This window comes from Antechinus flavipes, chromosome 2 (genome assembly GCF_016432865.1).
Source record: "Antechinus flavipes isolate AdamAnt ecotype Samford, QLD, Australia chromosome 2, AdamAnt_v2, whole genome shotgun sequence".
NCBI classification, from domain to species: domain Eukaryota; kingdom Metazoa; phylum Chordata; class Mammalia; order Dasyuromorphia; family Dasyuridae; genus Antechinus; species Antechinus flavipes.
This window is the reverse complement of record NC_067399.1, coordinates 592,288,541-592,305,529: the sequence shown is the minus strand read 5'-3', so window position 1 is coordinate 592,305,529 and position 16,989 is coordinate 592,288,541. Positions and strand designations below refer to the sequence as shown.

The following is a 16,989-nucleotide window of genomic DNA, read 5'->3' as shown; positions in this document are numbered from 1 at the left end:
TGTAAGGACAGGGGAATTTGAGCTGATTATTTAATTTTCAATGTGAGTATTTATACCTCGGAAATTAACAATGACTACACGTAAGGACTTGATTCCAATGTGTGTGTTGATGATTATCTAGACAAAAATGTTTTGTAAAAACGTGAATAGTGGAGATTAAATTTAAAATGTGTTATATATATATATATATCCCCCTCCTCTTCCCCTAGAGATCTAGTTGTTAAACACTGACCATCATGCTCTTGGGCAAGAGGCAACAGAGCAGAGAGGTACTATTAGTTTGTTTTGGTTTTTTTTGTAGTTGGTAAAACTAAGTTCAGACAAGTGAGATTTATTGAAGAGCTGCTAGGTGATACCATAGAGCACAGTCCTGGAATCTGAAAGACTCAAATTCCTGAGTTCAAATATGGTTTTAGACACTAATTGTGTGACCTTGAGTACTTAATCCTGTCTGCCTCAGTTTCCTTATCTGTAAAGTGAGCTGGATAAGAAAATGACAAACCACTCCAATGTCTTTGAAAAAAAAATCCAAAATGAGGTCATGAAGTATCAACAAAACTGAAAAATGACTGTACATCAACATCTCAGAGTGGCAGAGGAAGATTTAGACCCTGTCTTTTTCTTGTCTTTGCAAGTAGATTTCTTAAAAGGCCTCTATGATCCACTTCAGTTTCAATATGCCGAAGAAATCCCTTTTGTCTATTATGGACTATACTCTATTTTGGAAGCAAAAAATGTCCATACTTATACTTTTTATACTCATCCAAATATATACTTCCAACCTAAAATTTTGAAAGCCACAAAAGACAATCTTGCAGATGTTTATTATTGAAGGGCACAAGATATAATAGAACCCAGAGCCCTGCTCCACACTTGAGGTCAGTGATAAACACTGAAAGCTTCCAATAGCCAGTGACAATAGGGACTTAGACTTGGGGAACCACAGGAGACAGGAGGAAGAAGTTTTGTATATGGAGAAAGTTGTGTTGACTTCCTTGCCTTCAGATGGTATTCCAGCCACCAGCAATAATTCTATTAAAAAGTTCTCCAGATAAATATGATAATGAGGAGAAAGAAAATGCAGATAGCAAACTTGAAAATGCTCTTCTCAGAACTGGCCTGATGGCTTAGTGGATAACACTCTACCGATCAATTGCCATTATCTTAACTTCCTCAGTCATTCCATTATAGTCCTTATCTCTTTGGCGTTTGAGAAAAAATCTACTTTTGTAAAATGATTTTTGTATTTCATATTAAAATAGAACTAGTCCTTTATTTCTTCTTGAATACACCAACTCTGGTTCCTTTCCAAAATTTCACCTCATTTATCACAATGTCAAGACAAGACTCCCTTTCCTGGCTTATTATCTTACAGGAACTGAATTTCTACAATATGAAAGTGCTTTTGGAGCACACCTAACCAGGGATAAGGATCTCAGCTGAAGATAAGACCATTGTCTTCCTGGAGCAAATCAGGTTTTCCTCTATCTATGGAGACAAAGCAAAGAAAGAAACAAGGAGGAAAAAAAAATTTTTTTTCTTCCAAGTTTGACACGCAAGATCTCATTCTGGTTTTGGGTGGGTAGGGAGGGGTAGAGAAATGGCTTTGGTAATGAGAAGATTGGATCATTTATTTATTTATTTCCCCTTAGAGAACTGCCTTTCTCCCCCCTCCCCCTTTCAGCAGGTGTTTTTAGATAATTACTTTTCCAGGTGTTTAAGTCATTTCCTGAATAACTGCAGCATAATGGTGCATAGTTTCTCAGCTTCTTTGTAGGTGTTGAAAAATGGAAGAAAACCACATGTCTAAGAAAGATGGCTAAGATGCTGTCTTTCTTGGGAATGGGAGGGATGATAGAAATGAATCTTTGCATGTCTTTCCAACACTAGGAAAAACAAAACATTAAACAAGGTTCCATCTGATTGCATGCTTCTTTTTTTTTCCTCCATTGTACTTTGAGTTCTGTTCAGGCAGGGAATATATCTTATTTGTCTTTTGTTTCTTTTGCTCAAACAAAGATAGAGTCTTATACATATTAGGGATTCAATCACCTTTTGTTGAATTTAATGAAATTGAAGGGATTGTAAATTAAATGAGTCAACAGTATGATATGTCAGCTCCCTTACCTCTCCAAAAGCTAGTGCTACTTGAGGCTGCATTGGGAAGCATAGTTTATAAAAATAGGAGGAAGACTGTAAGAGTAGTCTTACTGTATTTTTTTTTTTCCTGGTGAGATCATGTGTAGACCAGAGTTCAGATATTGACAATAAGCTGAAGAATGTTAAATAAAAGTTCAGAGGATGGCAAATGGAATAAAGACCTTAAATCCATGTACTATGAAAAATGGCTAAAGCAAGGAGAGGTTTTTAACTTGATGAAGAGAAGACTCAGGGTAGACCATAATAGTTATCTTTGAATATAGAAGAGAATTAGACTTGTTCCATTTTTGCCCTAAAAGATGAAAACTAGAAATAATGGATAGAACTTTCAGAACTTTTCAGATTTCAGATCAAATCAAAAATCGATTTGATTTACAGAGAAAAAACATTACAACTTCCTTACAATTAAGGAAATGGGATATTGTGAGAGGTAGTAGGTATCTATCTCCTCAATGAGATTTTCAAGAAGAAGTTGAATAACCACTTGTTGGGTATGTTATAGTGGTTTTTTTTTTTTTTTTTCTAGCAGGAATTTTTTTTTCTATCTAGTCTTCATGATTGCCAAAATCCCTTCCAACTCTGAATTCCATGATTTTGAATTGTAGTAATGTCTAAGTGCTGTAGTATATGTAGCAAAGGAAAGAATTAATCTTGTCTCTGAATAATCATAAAGTAATTTACAGGAGAAATACTCCTTTGCTAAATAGAAATATTCTAAACTCTCCTCTTCTTCAAGAATATGGCTTCCTCCATTATTGAGATCGACAGAATCAGTTGGGGAAGTGGGTCCCAGATTACCAAGGCAGGAAGAGGGAATCATGATGTAGGGATATACATTCAAACAGAACTAAATCATTTTGGGTTGATTGTGGCTCAGGATATTAGGAAGAGAAATAAGTAAGGATAAGGAAGGGGAAACAAACAATGTACTCCATTTTGGAAATGGTGAATTGGGTGATTCATGGGGATCTTTGTTTGTTGAACTGAATATCACTGAAAATGGAGTAGCCATCTTGTGTTATTGTGTTATTATGTCTCAGGGATAAAATACCAAGGAATTTGACATTTAATTTAAAATGTAACATGTTATTATGATAATAATATCTATCTCACAGCCTATGGTAAAGCTCAAATGAATATTTTGTAAACATATAAGTGTTTATTGTGTTTTTAACACAATAGTATATGTAGTATACTACATATAGTATATAAAAATATATAGTATATAGTATTTATACTATAAACAATATATATAATATATATTATGATAATAATAAAATGATTATATTTGATACTCATAACTACCCATGAAGTAGGGAGGAAGGTCCTGACTAGAGATGAGAAGACTGAGGCACAAAAGCTAAATAATGTTTAAGATGATAATAGCTCATTAATGACAATTGTGGATCCTGAACTTCAGTCTATCTATTTCCAGATCTGTGCCTTCCACTGCTCCATTTTTATTCAGTTTCACAGAAATCAGCAAGTTTTAGGAAACATCAGGAGTTGAGGATTTTTGTTCAATCAGAGGCTGAAGGCCTTTGGACCAGGCTTAGAGTGGTCTGTGTCCAGGGTCTTCCCCCCAAAGCTCTGAGTTACTGCAAAGGGGGTTTTGCAGCTGCTCTGGTTAAAGAGATTGCCAGATGTGTGAAATGAAATCAAAATCCCTGGTATCACGTCCCTGTTGGCATCATCAATCATCATGGCACAGAAACCTCCTCAGAGGGCCTACACCAAAACACAGTCCTGTCTGATTGCATTTGACATTTTGAGTCCAGCTGACAGGGTGCTCTCTGTGGAGATACTCTCTGGCAGGCAGTGGGACGGCTGATGGATGGGCTCAGCACACATTTCAGGAGAGAGCCAAGCTTTGAAAAGGCACCTCTGTAGCCCTGGTAGCTGACAATGTCACCTGCTTTGGTTAGATCCACAAAGACCTGAGTTGTTTGCCTTAAAACTTCCTTCTCCAAGGGCTAGGTAATGAAACAAGGTGCTCGTCTGCGTCTTAAAACCATACTGTGCTGCCCAAGGAGGACCAAGGAGTAAGAAAAAGGGCACCAAGTTTGGAGTATGAAATGTGGATTCCATACCTGCCTCTCCAACTTATTACTTCTTATCTGTATAACATTTGGCAAATCACTTCCTTGGTTTCCTTATTTGTAAGATTAGGAAAGGAAATATAAATAAGATGTGTTTCTGCTTTAAATCTTAGAACAGGGGTTCTTGGCTTGGGATCTGTGAACTTTAAGAAATACATGTATTTTCGTAATAGTTCAAAAAAATTAATTTCCTTTGAAATCTTACGTATTTTATATAATTAAAAACATTATTTTTAGCAGTGGTCCATGAACTTTACCAGATGGCCAAATAGGTCAGGGACACAAAATAAATTAAGTCCTCATGGGTTGGTTGTTTAATTCTTGGCTAATTCATGTTCTTTGCAAAATAGTTAAAATGATAATAGTTATCATTTGAGCTTTACTATAGATGAGGTAGGTGACATTATGATCCCCTCACCTCTCAGACCTTTGGAGACTTAGAGTCCAGCTGGTCTGAGACCCGGGTAGGGGATGAAAAGGGGGAAAGCAATGGGATTGTCCTCTGTATCACTATATATGCCCCTCCTATCCTGCCATACTGCTCCTTACATCTTCTGTCTCTCATGCCCTCAAAGATGTCCTCCGTATTCTTCCTACAAACTATCTTCTGCATTTCACTGTATCAGTCCCTTTTTGAACAAGTAAATTTAACCCTGGAGCAGTATGGATTAGTTAGGCACTGAGCTTTAGTTTTGATGCCATTTTTTCTATCAAACTGCCCCAACTTCCCAAAACTTTAGCTTTCTCTTTAATCTCAAATTTTCAGTTACTTATCCAAGTTTCTCTTTTGCCTCCATCTTACATTTGCTTGCATTTTGCTTATTGTTGATATAGGGTACTGTCCTTAGTACAAAGGAACATTGTCTACATTACTTAGTGCAGAGACTGTTATTTTCATTTATGAAGCTCTCACCTTGAACACAAAATCACAGTGGGTGCTTAATAAATGTTGATTGATAGAGACTGTATAGTATAGGGCATCTGGAGTTTGGAGTTAAAAACACAAGGGATTCAAGTCCTACCTGTGACATACAGAGGCTGTGTGATCCTAAGTTAGTCAACCAAGATCCTGATGATTGTCTAAAGCAATCAAATCAATAACATTTATGAAATGTTTACTGTGTGCCAGACATCAGCTGTAGAGATGTGCTGTAGAGATGTCCCTAAACTAATGTTTAGGGAATTCCTCAACAGAAGCTCCCATAATGATAAAATCAGAAGTCTTATCCAAACAGAAATGCATTGAATTTAATCAAATGATCATTTGTTAATTGATTTTTTAAAGTACTGAATTGAGAATGTCTTTGAAAAAGTCTGCTTGTACTAATACGAAAAAATGGTTATCCTCCAAGATTCAGTGATTCATGCAGTTCATCCCAATTTTTTTTTCTCCCTGAGGCAATTGGGGTTAAGTGACTTGCCCAGGGTCATCCAGCCAGGAAGTGTTAGGTGTCTGAGATCATATTTGAACTCAGGTCCTCCTGACTTCAGGGCTGGTGCTCTATGCCACCTAGTTGCCCCCAGTTCATTCCAATGCTTAACAAGATATCATTATGATATCGTGGATATATTTTTAAAATATATGCAAGGCAACAGCAAGAAAAGTGGTTCAAAGACATTGATCAATACCTAATACACTGTATCATGATGAAGTTGAAATGAGTTCATGATTTAGACATAAAAGCACATATTATACTATAAACAAATTAGAAGAACAAAAAATAATCTACCTTTCAGATTTGTGGAGAAAGAAGGAATTTATGGCCAAAGAAGAGCTAGAGTATATTATGAAATGTAAAATGGATAATTTTGATTATATTAAATTAAAAAGTTTTTGTACAAACAAAACCAATGCAGACAAGTTTATAAGGGAAGCAGAAAACTGGGGAAAAATATATATATATCCAAGAGTTCTGATAAAGTTCTCATTTCTAAAATATATAGAAAATTGACTCAAATTTATAAGAATACAAGCCATTCTCCAACTGATAATTGGTCAAATGATACGAACAATTTTCAGATGAAGATATTAAAACCATTTTTAGTCATATGAAAAAATGTTCTGAATCACTATTGCTCAAAGAAATGCAAATTACTTACATACCTCTCAGATTGGCTAAGATGACAAGAAAAAATCATGATAAATGTTGGAGGAGATGTGGGAAAACTGGGACACTAATACATTGCTGTTGGAGTTGTGAACTGATCCAATCATTCTGGAGAACAGCTTGTAACTTAGCTCAAAGGGCTATAAAGCCTTTGATCCAGCAGCATCTCTATTGGACCTGTATTTCAAAGAGATCATAAAAAAAAAAAAAAGGAAAGGACCCATATATGCAAAAATGTTTGCAGCAGCCTTTTTTGTAATGGTAAGGAACGGGAAACTGAATGTATGCCCATCAGTTGGAGAATGGCTGAGTATTATGGAATATCATTTTCTGTAAAAAATGATCAGGAGGATGATTTCAGAAAGGCCTGGAGAAACTTGCATGAATTGTTGCTAAATGATATGAGTAGAACCAGGAAAACATTCAGGATTATATGATGATCAATTCTGATAGATATAGTTCTTTTCAACAGCAAGGTTGGATTCAGGCCAGTTCCAATGGACTTGTGATGAAAAGATTTATCTGTACCCAGAGAGAGGGCTATGGGGATTAAGTGTGGATCACAACATAGTATTTTTACTGGTTTTGTTGTTATTTGCTTGCATTTTGTTTTCTTTCTCATTTTTTCTCCTTTTGATCTGATTTTTCTGGTGCATCATGAATATTGTGGAAATATGTATAGAATTGCACATGTTTAATATATATTGGATTATTTACTGTTTAGGGGAGGAGGTAGGGGAAAGGGAGGGAGAAAAATTTGGAACACAAGGTTTTGCAAGGGTGAATGAATTTAAAAAAAAACTATTTTTGCATGTGTTTTGAAAATAAAAAGCTATTATTTTTTTAAAAGTGATTTCAAATAAAAAAAAAAAAAACTCAGTTCCTCCTCTTGAGAGAAGAGGAAAAGATACAGAATCACGTCAGGGAAAAGTGCTCATCCTGAATGCTTCCAGTAGTAGTGGGATCCAGGGACACAAAATTCCTTCTGGGGGAAAAACTAGGTTCTACCCAGTGAAGAGGAGACAGACACATTGAGATATGGCATTCATCAGCAGAGGGTTTGAGATGTCATGAAATAATTGCTATGGTGGAATAGGGTGGGATTATTCCTGGAAAGGAATTTATCTCAGTTGGGATAGGGGAGGGGTGGAGTTGTAAAAGAAATGTATCATTAACTAGTTATTCTTGCTAACTCAATGCTAAACTTAATTGTTTCTATGTTATTAAAAGCTGCTATCTATAGGCATTTTCTAAATTTGGGTAGGGCTGAGATGGAAGGGTGAGGTGGGATATGCAAATTCTGGCTGTCTCATTCTGCTTAGAGCTTTCTCTATTTTTTTTTTTTTAATATTGAGAGCCTACTATGTGCAAAGTCCTATGTAAACACACAATAGAATGTATTGATTTCATCTCAAAAACAGTACAAATTCTGACAAAGCTACTTAGAATAATATACTGTTTTTTTTCCTGGCACTTTGTATTACCTCAATTTGGCATCAGTTCAGACTCATAAGCTTACTGAACTTCAAACTACATTACTCAGGGGATAAAAATCTCCTTTCTCAAAGCCTATTGACAAAAGTTTGGATGCTCATACATTGTGCAGATGCCTGATTCTCTGGCGTGTGGGCTGAATGCCACAATGGAGCAGCATGTGGAAAGATGTGGCTTTCTCTGATGGGAACAACCACTGGAGAGTATTCTCTTTGGAGCTTTTCTCATCAAGTTGAACAGGAGACCTCCTGCCACCTAAATGAGGCTTTTAGCTCAGTGGGACTGAACTTAGTAAAGCTTTTCCTGATATTAGACCTTGATAAGGGAAAGGTAGAGCAGAGGCAGAAGAAGGGAAGCGGAAAATAGGAAGAAAAAGGAGATAGGGAAGGGGAATGAGGGATTATGAGAATACTAAGCATCTAAGGGAAAATGAGACTTGGAGAGCAAGGAGTCTTAAAAAAGTGAGGGAACAAAGTTCATCTATTTTACAAAAATACATATAGCTGGGCATGACTAAAAGCTGGCTGGTGGAGTAGTCTCTGCTTTAAAGTTTTACTATTTCTGTTTTGGTCTTCTAAAGATTAGAAAAAAATCACTAACAAATAAATAGTTGTTTTCTTATATTCAGTGTTCTGTTCTTATAGTGAAGATGAACATTTTTGAAATGAGCACAGGCAAATCAGCAATAGAAAACACACTCACCTTTGTCGATACTTCCTAGTGGCGAGGTCAAGGAGAAAAACTGCAAAACAGACAAAAACTAATGTTTTTGAGTTCTTTGTTAGGTACAGAAAAACATAGCCCTACCTTAGGGTAAACTTTCTAGGGAGCAATTTTCCATTGAAGTCAAGTGAGATCCTGGGTAAACCTCCACTAGATGAGATTTTAGTGTTAATTTAGATGCGGAAATGTGGGTCATTTTATAGAGGAACCCAGCCAAGAATGTCTTATTGTATTCATTTATCTATCCAAATCTGAATTATGCCTCCAGATAATCAGAGCATCTCTTCTGTCTCTTCCTACCTCCAACATAGATACATCTGTTTTTCACATGTATATATTTCATTTGATTACCACTTTAAAATCAGTTTTTATTGTTATCTTTTGTATTTTATTTTCCAAAGTATCCCTCCCATTTTTTCTCCCTTGCAGTGTCATCCCTTATAACAAAGGAAAAAACCAGTTTAGAGTATATTTTAAAAGTCTGACATTATAACCAATATTTCATACCCACAGACTCACCCCTGCCTCTACAGAGAAGGGGTAAAAGGAGACTGCTTTCCTATATCTCTTCTCTGTTGCCAAGCATGCTCACTATAATTCTGAAGCATGCAATTTTCAAATGTTTTATTGTTACTCTTTGATTTACAATGTTGTAGTCATGGTGAATTTTGTTTTCCTTGTGCTTACTTCATTTTGTATCAGTTCATATAAGTCTTCTCTTGATTCTCTGAATTCTTAATATTCATTGTTTCTTATGGCACAGTTGTAACCCATTATAGTAATATATTTGTTTAATTTGTTTAGTCAATAGGCAGCGTGTGTCCCTGTGGATAGAGTTCTGGATCCGGAGTCACTTACCAATTGTATGACCCTCATAGTTTAATCTCATGCCTCAATTTTACCTATAAAATGAGGATAATAATAATACTCACCTCCCAGAGTTGTTATGAGGATCAAATGAGATAATAATTATAAAGTACTTAGCACAGTACCTGGCCATAGTAAGTTCTAAATTAAACCTGATCTCTTACTATTATTATTAATTAATAGGCATCTGTTTTATTTCCAGTTCTTTCCTACTACAAAAAGTTTTGCTATAAATCTTTTGCTAAATTTGGGTGCTTCCATTTCCCAACTTTCTTTGGGAAGATGCCCACTAGTGGATCTCCAGATCTTGGAGTATGTACTTTTCAGTCACTTTCTTATCATAACTTGAAATTACTTTCTAGAATTGGATCTTTTCACAATTCCAATTGTATATTACTGGGCCCACCATACTACCTCCAGCATTGGCTATTACCACATTTTAGATGTTTTTGTCAATTTTCTGGATCTGAGGTGAAAACTCAACATTGTTTTGATTTGCATTTTTTTTATTGGAGTGATTTGATGGTTCTTTAGGGTGCTTTCTTTTGTTGGTTGGTTGGTTGGTTTTCCTAATTCTGCTTTCAAAATTATACAGAACATGTCAGCCCAAGAAAACCCAGGGGACATCTCCTCCAACCCTATCTTGAAGCATAAATAGTCACTAGAGCATCCATAACAAGGAGTCATCAGCCTCTAATTTTCTCACATGCTCTGAGATGATATTAGTTTTAATGATTTCTTGTGTTTGAGTCTTATCTCTCCAACTATGTGGTAAGCTTTGTAAGGGCATAGGTTACTTCCTGTATTTCCTTTTATCCACCACAGTCTCTACATTAACATGGTCTGGACCAGGAATCTGTGAGCCAATGATAATATAATTACATAGTATATTATAGTATAATAACATATTATATTATAGTATATGGTATCTTTTTCATATATATACTATATTATAGTATAATAATATAGTATATTATAGTATAATAATATAGTATATTATAGTGTATGGTATATCTTTCAATCTTAATGTCTTTTATTTTTATATTGCCTTCATTTCCAAATAAATTCTTCTGCCTTTCCTCCCTAGACAGCCATATATTGTAAGAAAGAATAATAAAGAAGAGGAAAGCAAACAAATAAAATAAGCCAAAGCATCAACTAAATCTGTCAGCAGATGCAATATCTTACACCCATATACTCTTATACCTGAAAAGAAGGAAGATAGGTGCATTTCATAAACATTTTCAATGATATGTGGGTTGCTAGCTTACTTAACAGCCCTATTCCCTGTTGCCTTTGAAAACCAACCAGCATACCCCTCTCAACTCTATAGATTTACAAACCTGCCTGCCTACACCACTATCTTACCATTACAGCACATTCTTCAGCCCTTGGGGTCATGGCCAAAATTCCACTTCCCTTTCCTTTCAAGCACCTGATAAAGACATGGCTTGGCTTTGGAGTACTACTTTTCAGTGCTTAGTCCCATTCCAAAAGAGTTGTATATACTTGCCAAAATCTACTTACTCATCAATCCTGGTAATTTGACTTCTGATCTGTTCTGACTATTCTACAGCAGTTACTTTCTCTAAATTTAGTAATCACTAAATCCAATGACTCTTTTACCTGTCGATGGCACCATTATTTCCCTAATAATCTTAAACTCATCTTTGATTCTTCTTTCTACCTCTACAATCCAATCAGTCATCAAAAGCCCTTCCTTTTCCATCTCTGAAATGTCTTTCATATCCTTTCCTCCTTTCTACTTTCTTCCCTTAGCATAGTTCAGGCCTTATTATTCTCATCTGGTATTATAGGGCTTCCTAAATTGTTTCCCTTCCTAAAATTCTTCCCCTTTCTAATTTATTTTCTATTGTCAAAATAATCTTCTTATAGCATGTATTTGCTGGCACCACTTAAACCTTCCTATTACTTTCAGGATAAATATAAACTCTATAGGCTCTCTACAGCAATTTACCTTTCCACTTTTGTTTCACTGCTCCTGCCTTTGATTCTTACTACTTGTGCTCTAAATCTAAACTTCCTTGAGTCTCAGTTTACTTATCCGTAAAAATGAGAGCATAGGACAGCCTCTGAGCTTCCTTCCAGCTCTCATCTATGATCTTATGATCTTCTTCAAGTATTCCAGCTAAATTAGACCACTGACTATACCCCAGTTCATCTCAAGAACTATCCTCTCCTGAGATACAAGACACTGAAATTTAGATATGAAGAAATCTTAGGAATTATCTATATCAACAACCTATTTTACAGATTAGGAAACTAAAGCATAGAGGGAAGTGAAGATTTGAGCAATGTCACAGAGCCAGGATTTGGATTTAGGTCTTTTGACTCCAAATTTACTGTCCTTTCTATTATTTCCTACTGCTTCTACCATCCACCTGAAATGGACTCCTTCACAATCCCCTTACTGAACTTTTCTTTCTTCATGTCAAAGTTCAGGTGTCTCCTTCATCACCAGGAGCTTTTCCTTCCTTGAATCTCTCTGAGGCATCTTTATTTGATTTTTTTCTAAGTACTTATCCATTTCCCAACATGAGTGGTAGCGTGGTTATGGTAGATTGAGAGATGACCTTAGAGTCAGCAACAGTTGGGTTCAAGTCCTGCCCCTGACACATATTAACTATAGAAATTTGGGTGAGCTGCTTAACCTCCTAATGATTCCAAACAGCTTTCTGAGGCTAGGTTGTAGAGAAGTCACTGATGTATATTGGAAGAGGAAATTTTCTCACTAGGAGCTCCCTGGACGAAAGGCAGGTCTAGATCAAATTGTATGATAGTATTAGACAATTTGGTAATTAAGTTGTTAGATTGGTGAACACATCCAGCTTCTAACACTAGAAATGGGCAAATAACTTTAACTTGTGTTACTTTAGGCAACTCCATAAGACTTTTGTACTGTCTTCAAACTGGAAGAGATTTAATTGTCCTTTTTGGTTTCTGGGTCTCATCCCCTGACTAGTTTCTTGAAGGTACAGGCTATGTCCATTTTTTTTTCATTTTTAGGGTCTTACAAAATATTTTTCCTATAGTAAGTACTTAATAAAAGTTTATTGAATGTGACCAACAAGAGTCTATGCCTGTGACACATAAGCCTGGAATGAATTCAGATGGATGATGGAACCAGAGGGGAAACCTTTCTGTGATTCACAAAATAGAGCTAAGATGCAATAGTTAAAGAATCTTTGAAGGAGGTAGACCTCTTCACTCTTCCTCAGTCTAAATAGTCATGACCTATCTGTTCCATCCAGCTCAGGCACATTTCAAACCAGCGAGCCAAAGTGAAGAAATATAGTATTTGCACTTGGCTGGAGAAAGAGATCAAGAGATCAGAGTCAACAGAGCTGTCCCCTTCCATAGGCAATGCCATGACTTGCTTGGATCTTTTTTCTTCATTCCTGCTAGCTCAATCTCTCCCCAACCACTTTAGCTTGTCCTGAGCTTGGGACCAATTCAGCCCTGGGCAGAAGAGATATAAAGATCTCTAGATGCAACAGTTGAAAAGCTCAATCTCAAATCCGCTTGGCTGCTGGTTCTCTGACCTTCTACTTCATCTTTGTTGACTGAGCTCTGATCTTTGGGGTCAAATCCTTCCCTTCTGCTTCAGTCCCATGATTTGGTCTCCTATATTGATCTATTTTAAGTCTGCCTTGATACTCTACATCCTGTACCAATTCTTGTAGGACTGCCATGCTACTTGATTCTGATCCTTCCTCTCTTAGGTTAACCCTTATGGTTAAGTCTTGCTATCCCATGCTTCTCCAGACTTCCTCCTGTAGATGTCTGACAGCTCTCCTTATCAGTTCTAACTTCTTCAAGCTCACCACTGGGACCATACCAGATTACTCTGGAATCAGGATTGTCTTAGGTAATATCTTTGCTTCTTTCTCATGACCATACCTTGGTTCTAACATAACTAGGAATGTGGCTAAGTGGAGCCCTCTCTGCCCCAATCTCCTTGACCAAAAAACCTACCCCCCCTCCTCATGTAATGCCTCCTAAAAGCCTTCCTAAGATTTAAGCCTCTGGGTGGTAACCTTCCAATTCTAAGATTCTATGGTATTAAAATGCTGATCAGAGAGGAGTGGTACATTAACGAACTAATAAATTAGCATTTATTACTCTAAATTAGACAATTACTCTAATACTCAACTTCTTAAACTGTGGTTCTTGACCCCATTTGGGGTTTCATAACTGAGTATGGGCATCACAAAATTATTATTTAATATCATCCAGTATTTGATTTGTAGACCAGTTTTATAGACTTATATACCTGGGATCAGGTAAAAAATTCTCAAGAGAAAAAGGGTAATAAGTGGAAAAAATTTAAGAAGCTCTGCTCTGATGAACTCATGGACATCCATTGCCATTCACCTTAGAGTACAGGATGAGTAAGTGTTGATAGGAATGAGTGGTGGAAAGAATAGAAAAAAGATTCCAAGCATTAGGCTTTTATTTAATCATTCAATCAGCCAATCAATACACACTTATTAAGCTCTGCCATGTGCCAGACATTATGCTAGGGACCAGAGCTACAAATACAAAAATAAGGCAGACCCTCAACTCAAGGAAATCATAATAGGCTGGATGAGGAAAGGGAAAGAAAGAATAGAGAAACTTAATTTGTTGTCTGGGTGGATAATAGTAATAATAACAATAACTAGCATTTATGTAGCACTTTGAAGTTCACAAGACACCTTACATATATTAGGTAATTTTATCTTCATAACAACCCTGGGATGTAGGTGCCATTATTTCCCCCATTTCATAAAGAAACTGAAGCACTTGCCTTGGGTCACATATTAGCAAGTATCCTAACAAATATTGGGTAATTTTATCTGAATAACAACCCTGGGATGTAGGTGCCATTATTTTCCCTGTTTCATAAAGAAACTGAGGTAGGCAAGTGAAATCACTTGCCTTAAGTCAGGTAATTAGTAAACATTTATCATCACCATCATCACTGATAATGAGAAGAAAATGTCTGAATGCAAGACTTCCGAGTCCCGGTCCAGCACTCAGTGGAGATATTGTGCCCCCGAATCCCAAAGCAGCCAGAGGAAGATCATTGGGTGCTTCTCAAGACAGCGTATGCGGTACCCGCAGCATCTTTATCAGCGAAACCATTTTGACGGGGCCAGCCCTCCTGAGTGGCTCTAACATTTTGCAAGTTCTCCCATCCGAGAGGAACAAGTTTCCTTTCAGTCCATAGAATTATAAAGTTGGATGGCGGTTTAGGGGCCCTGTGATCCAACATCCTGATCGGACACACGAAGAAACAGAGACCCCAAAAAGTAGCCCCGAGCCAGGAATTGAATCCGGGCTTCCTGACTCCGGCCGGGCGCTCTGGCCCCTACGGCCCCCGGTCCCCATCTGCCCCGTCCGCCTGCGTCCCCGAGCCCCGCCGGCCCTGCTGCTATCTTTCGCGAGGTCAGCAGGGGGCAGGCTTGTCTTTCCCAGGAAGAAGGACCACTGTGCCTGAAGCTAAATCCAAACAAAGGGGAGCCTGCAGATCCGGGCTCGGCTTCACCTCCTATTATTCCCTCTATAGCCAGACATCGGTGCCTGCTGTTCTCCAGGAAAGCGAGCTTGCCGAATCCCGTAGGCGCACCCAGGGTTGCGTTTCAAGGGCTTTCAGGGAGAAGGCAGATGGATCCCTCCGTACTTTTCATCTACAAACTCATGAAGGGAAACAGAAAAAGGAGCAAAGCTCAGCTTCTGAATGACTTTTGACAGGCCCGCTGAGCGCCCCTCTCTGGGTACCGACTGCAAGAAGCAGAGCAGGCCGGTGCAACGGGGCTGCCGGGTGTTCGAGCTGCAGTGCCCCGAGCTTCCTAGCCCACGGCAGGAGCCCTGGGTTCGAGCTCTGCGTGTGCCGCTGAGCGATTGCCGACGTGAGGGTGGGCAAGCGGTCGAACTCCTCCGAGGCTCAGTTTCCAAATCTGTAAAATGGGGGTGCTGATAACTCCCGGGAGTCAATGCATGTCAAGTGGTGCTTTGTGAATCTTACAGTGTCAGATAAATGTCAGCTATTACGATGAGAGAAAGTGTTATTGAAATATGAGCAGATGTTGTACTAAGCACTTGTGGAGTTTGAACTGGATGACTAAAATTTCTGGAGTTTTATCATAGTTCAGACAAACTCCTCTTCATCCAGTTGAGATGTTCTCCATTTAGAGATAGAATTGCTTATCCCCCTGCACCCACCTCTTCTCTACCCCCTTAATGAAGGGAGAGTAAAAGGATTTATTAAATGCTTAGGTTCCAGGCACAGTAACATATAACAATCTCGGAATTAGATGCTTTTTTATATTCCCATTTTATAATACAGGAAACTGAGGCAGGCACAGGTTAAAAAATGCCAAGGCTAGATTTGAATTAGGTCTTCCCAACCATCCTAGATATGTCCAGGGCTAGCAGCAGGAAAAGTGGATGACCTACAGCCCTGTTTGTAGTGGCTAGAAGCTGGAAAATGAATGGATGCCCATCAATTGGAAAATAGTTGAGCAAATTGTGGTATATAAACGTTATGGAATATTATTGTTCTGTAAGAAATGATCAGCAGGATGATACAGAGAGGACTGGTGAGACTTACATGAACTGATGCTAAATGAAATGAGCAGAACCAGGAGATCATTATATACCTCAACAACAATACTATATGAGGATGTATTCTGATGGAAGTGGATCTCTTCGATAAAGAGAGCTAATTCAGTTTCAATTGATCAAAGATGTACAGAAGCAGCTACACCCAAAGAAAGAACACTGGGAAATGAATATAAACTGCTTGCATTTTTGTTTTTCTTCCCGGGTTATTTATACCTTCTGAATCCAATTCTCCCTGTGCAACAAGAAAACTGTTCGGTTCTGCACACGTATATTGTATCCAGGATATACTGTAACCTATTCAACATGTAAAGGACTGCTTGCCATCTGGGGGAGGGGTGGATGGAGGGAGGGGAAAAATCGGAACAGAAGTGAGTGCAAGGGATAATGCTGTAAAAAAATTACCCTGGCATGGGTTCTGTCAATAAAAAGTTATTTTTTTTTTAAAGTGGATGCCCTAGGCATTGACCAACACCTAATATCTTATACCAAGATAAAGTCGAAATGAGTTCATGATTTAGACATAAAGGGTGATACTATAAGCAAATTAGAAGGACAGAGGATTGTCTGCCTCTCAGATCTGTGGAGAAAGAAAGGATTTATGGCCAAAGAAGAACTAGAATACATTATTGAAGGCAAAGTGGATAATTTTGATCATATTCTATTACTGGAGTGGCTTTCCATTTCCTTCTCCAGCTCACTTTACAGATGAGGAAATTGAGGCAAATAAGATTAAATGATTTGCCCAGAGTCACACAGTAATAAATGTCTTAGGTTGGATCCCAGGGTCCCCTCCTAAGCTTTATCTGCCTTATGATCCAAAGATCAAAAGAGATATTTATAAAGTGCTTAGCACAGTGCCTGAATTATAGTAGGCACTATATAAATGCCTCTTCCCTCCAACTCACCAA

At 37.7% G+C, this 16,989-nt stretch overlaps 1 protein-coding gene across 1 annotated transcript in view; it reads right to left on the bottom strand.

Annotated features, from left to right (window-relative positions):
* HABP2 (hyaluronan binding protein 2) overlaps positions 1 to 16,989 on the bottom strand; it is a 54,637-nt gene that overhangs the window by 26,218 nt on the left and 11,430 nt on the right. The window contains exon 2 of the mRNA XM_051981465.1: positions 8,564 to 8,603. Coding sequence (XP_051837425.1) covers positions 8,564 to 8,603 — 40 coding nt within the window. The remainder of the gene's footprint in view (positions 1 to 8,563; positions 8,604 to 16,989) is intronic.